This window comes from Rosa chinensis, chromosome 5, assembly GCF_002994745.2.
Source record: "Rosa chinensis cultivar Old Blush chromosome 5, RchiOBHm-V2, whole genome shotgun sequence".
Classification (NCBI taxonomy): Eukaryota; Viridiplantae; Streptophyta; class Magnoliopsida; order Rosales; family Rosaceae; genus Rosa; species Rosa chinensis.
In genome coordinates, this window is record NC_037092.1 from 21,901,528 (window position 1) to 21,905,213 (window position 3,686).

General features: G+C 42.4%; 1 protein-coding gene across 1 annotated transcript; it reads right to left on the reverse strand.

The window, feature by feature from the left end:
* Window positions 1–857: 857 nt before the first annotated feature.
* Window positions 858–2,979, reverse strand: LOC112166173 (cationic amino acid transporter 8, vacuolar). Its single transcript, XM_024302948.2, has one exon. It carries the CDS (start codon window positions 2,817–2,819, stop codon window positions 1,044–1,046), a length of 1,776 nt encoding a protein of 591 aa, XP_024158716.1. The 5' UTR covers window positions 2,820–2,979; the 3' UTR covers window positions 858–1,043.
* Between the last annotated feature and the right edge of the window lie 707 nt (window positions 2,980–3,686).

Consider the following 3,686-nt stretch of genomic DNA (forward strand, 5'->3'; position numbering starts at 1 on the left):
TCTACTCTGAATGCATGAAATTTTTTTTCAAAGATGTATAAAACCTCGATAGATACCCACTTCTAAGAAGAATCAAAGGGAATTACTAAAAACCATTGTTTCATTATCTGTCTGCACCAGTGTCTATAATAAGGTTACTAGTGACTGTGTGCTTCTATCTACTCTGAATACATAAAAGAACTTTTCAAAGATGTATAATACCTCGATAGATACTCACTTCTAAGAAGAATCAAAGGGAATTACTACTGAAACAAATCCCCATCAGTGCAGTTATCAATCAAAACGATCTACAAACTGCAAAAAATGCTATCGCTGCAACTATCAAATGAGTTATGAATCTGATTGGGATAAAAATGTTGTTTGTCGTGCAATTGGCTCTAATCTGTTATACTGATTTTAAAATTTCAAAGTTGAATCTTGCAATTACTACTAACAATGAGCAAAAATATTTATGTACAGACTACACATGAAAACTGATAACAAGTAGAAAAATAAAAAAATTTAAATCATTATAACACACACACACACACACGCAACTGACACACATAAAAAGAATACAAAACAAGCAAACAGATTTGATGTACTCCAGAGACTCAAGATTTCCCTTCCTTCATCTTATTGCTATTAGAAAATTCATCAGAACACCCAGGGAGTATAGGTCCTCTTCTGGTTCAGAGTATGGAGTAATGGAGCTATAAAAAACATGAATAACACAGCTAACACTACAATCAATGGACATTTAAATATAGTGTGCGTATGCTATACACTGAAGTCTACTCATTCCAAACAATTTTACAGAAAACAATCTATCTATTCAAATGTTGTGTAGAGCAGAGAGGATTGATGCAATGATGCAATGACCAAGGAAGATCCTTTTGCAACATGAATTCAACGATTACTTTCTGTACCAATTAAATTTGAGTTGAAACTACAGCAAAATGGAAAATGATATTCAAGGAAACTGAAATTTTAACATTACCTAATGACATATACCAAAGTGCTTAACTTATGTTCATATGTTGCATCCATTTTTGTTCAATCTGCTACAGCAGTACCCGTTGACTGGCACTTCCCTCCTCAGTTCTTGATTCTTGCCGCTCAATCTGGTGGGCAACATCATATGTCGCATGCACACCAACAAACAAATAGTAGACAACCATTACTGCAGTGCAAATGGCAAACCTCAAGAATGCATCATAACCCAGAGACCCAATGAGGAAGAGATTAATTCCAATGGACAATGCCGGCACCCATGGAACTAGTGGAACACTCCAAACCTTGGCAACTCTTTGCTTGGGAAGCAATGCCATCCACAAAGTCCCAGAAAACCAAATCACACCAGCCACAACATACCAAACCCAACCTCGCACATCTGTGTTCCAAAGTGCAGCAATTGCGATTGAAGAACCAATTATAACAAATAAACTTGCAAGAAACTTGACCAGGTCGTTTTTAGCTGTCAGATCCTTAACATAATACCGCCTCACAAGCAATGCAATAGCCACACACATGAAAATAGAGAGTGTACTGAAAGAAAACACACTCGACAGCACATCCAGACTAGTAAAGAAGGCCACAATTGCACTTGCTATGGTCACCAACATAGTAGCATAAATGGGGGTTCCAGTTCTCGGGTGAACCAGAGCGAACCAGGGTGAAATCATATGAGATCTTGCAATCTGTGTGGTATACCTAGCTTGCCCAAGAGATCCAACCAGCAAGCTTGTAGTCATTCCCTTAAGGGCACATATACTCACTAAATACTTAGCCCAATTCATCCCAATAGCCGTAAAAGCAACCGAATAGGCAGCATCTGCACTAACCTCAGTGTACTTCTGCATCATAACCAAAGCCAAAGCCATCAAGCAATAAATCACAGTGATCAGACTCATAGAACCAATCAAACCCACTGGTATATCCTTCGAGGGCTGCTTAACTTCCTCCGCAAGGTTCGCAACCATGTCAAAACCAGTATAAGACCAATAAACTACAGCCGCAGCCTTGAAAACACCCTCTGCCCCATACGGGAAAAAAGGGCGCAGATTCTCAGTCTTGCCGTAAATAAAACCCACGACTATAATAAACAGAATAACCAATGCACTAGCAATAGAAGCAATCCAATTCAGCATCGAAGTCCGAGCCGTCCCGCTCATTGCTATACCATTAGCAACCAGAAGCACCACAACAGCAATTGGGTCCAACAGATTGAACCCATCAGGCAGAGAGCTTACCCGAAACCTCAGAAAGTCGGTGTTGTCGGTGTTGATCATGCTGGCCAAGTAAGAAGTCCACGACCGGCCCAACCCAGCCGCCCCCACCATGGCCTCGAGGAGAATATTCCCGGCTGCAATGAACGCAACGAAGTCTCCCAATTCTATCCGAAGATACGAGAAAGATCCTCCGGCAACAGGAACTTCGACGGCGAATTCTGTATAGCAGAGGACAGAGAGCAGAGCCGAGAGGCCGGAGATGGCGTAGGACAATACAATGGCGGGTCCGGCTAGGAGAGTGGCCTCGCCGGTGATGACAAAAATGCCCGAGCCGACGACGGAGCCGAAGCCGAGCCAGATGAGGTCCCACCAGGTGAGGCAGCGGTGCATGTGGTGCTCGCTTTGCTTTGGGAGGTGGAGGAGCTCGAAGGTGTCGGAGGAGCGGTTGAGGAGGCGGTCTTTGAGGCGGGAGGGGGTGTGGGAGAGGGCGTCTTTGTAGGAACTCAAGTTGCGGAAAGTGGGTTCCGGGAAGAAGTCCTGCTTGGTCCATCTTTTCCAGTAGCTTCTGGGTTCTGGGTCTTGCTGCTCCGGTTGCGGTTGGGAATCCATGGCCGGTGGTACAGTGTTTGAGAGTTGAGAGAATGAGAGAGTTAGGTGAGTTGGTTTTACAGGTTTGTTGTGTTTTACTATATCTGTGAAATTTTTATTCGGGTCTAGAGTCGTAGCAGAGACGATGGAATTGAATTCTAATCAGGGTAATTTCTTTTCTCCCAGGTCAAGTCGGCGCTCACTAGATTCCATTGGAAAGTACAGTTTTGCAGTGTGAAATTTAGGGATTCTCGTCCACGTCATATATTGACTCGAAGTATAACTCACTAGATTCTAATGACAGAAAAATATGAAATCGCGCTTGGTAGCTTGGGAGTCATAGTTTTGGAGGTGGTAGTTATTACTTATTAGTGATATAGTCATCGATCGATTGGTGAGATCTCCTATCAGTCTGTAATATTGTCGATCAACTAGTGTGAGTGGATTGATTGACAAGAATGTTCGTTAGGTAGTTGTTGGTTATGTACTTGTGTAGTTGTTAAGTCATCGTAAGATGATGGTAGAGTTTGTCGATCGGTTGGTGAGGTCGCTAATAGATTGACGAAGTTGTTGGTCATGTGGTTAAGAAGTTACTGGTGAAGTGGTGGTGCGATTTGGTCAATGAGGTCATCGACTGACAAGGTCGTCGATCAGCTAATCGTAATAACCCTGATTAGATGGTTTAGTGAGATCGTTGATTAATCATTTAGTGAGATAACTAGTAAGTTTGTGAGATTGTCAATTAGGTGATTGTGCAGTCGCTGGTGAGGTGGTGGTCGATGTAATTTGTTAGTTAATCTGTGAGGTCGTCGATCAGTCAAATTGATTAGTGATATACTAGTATCACCTCCAGCGGATTAGTTATCTACCAGCCAGAGTCGACAATGA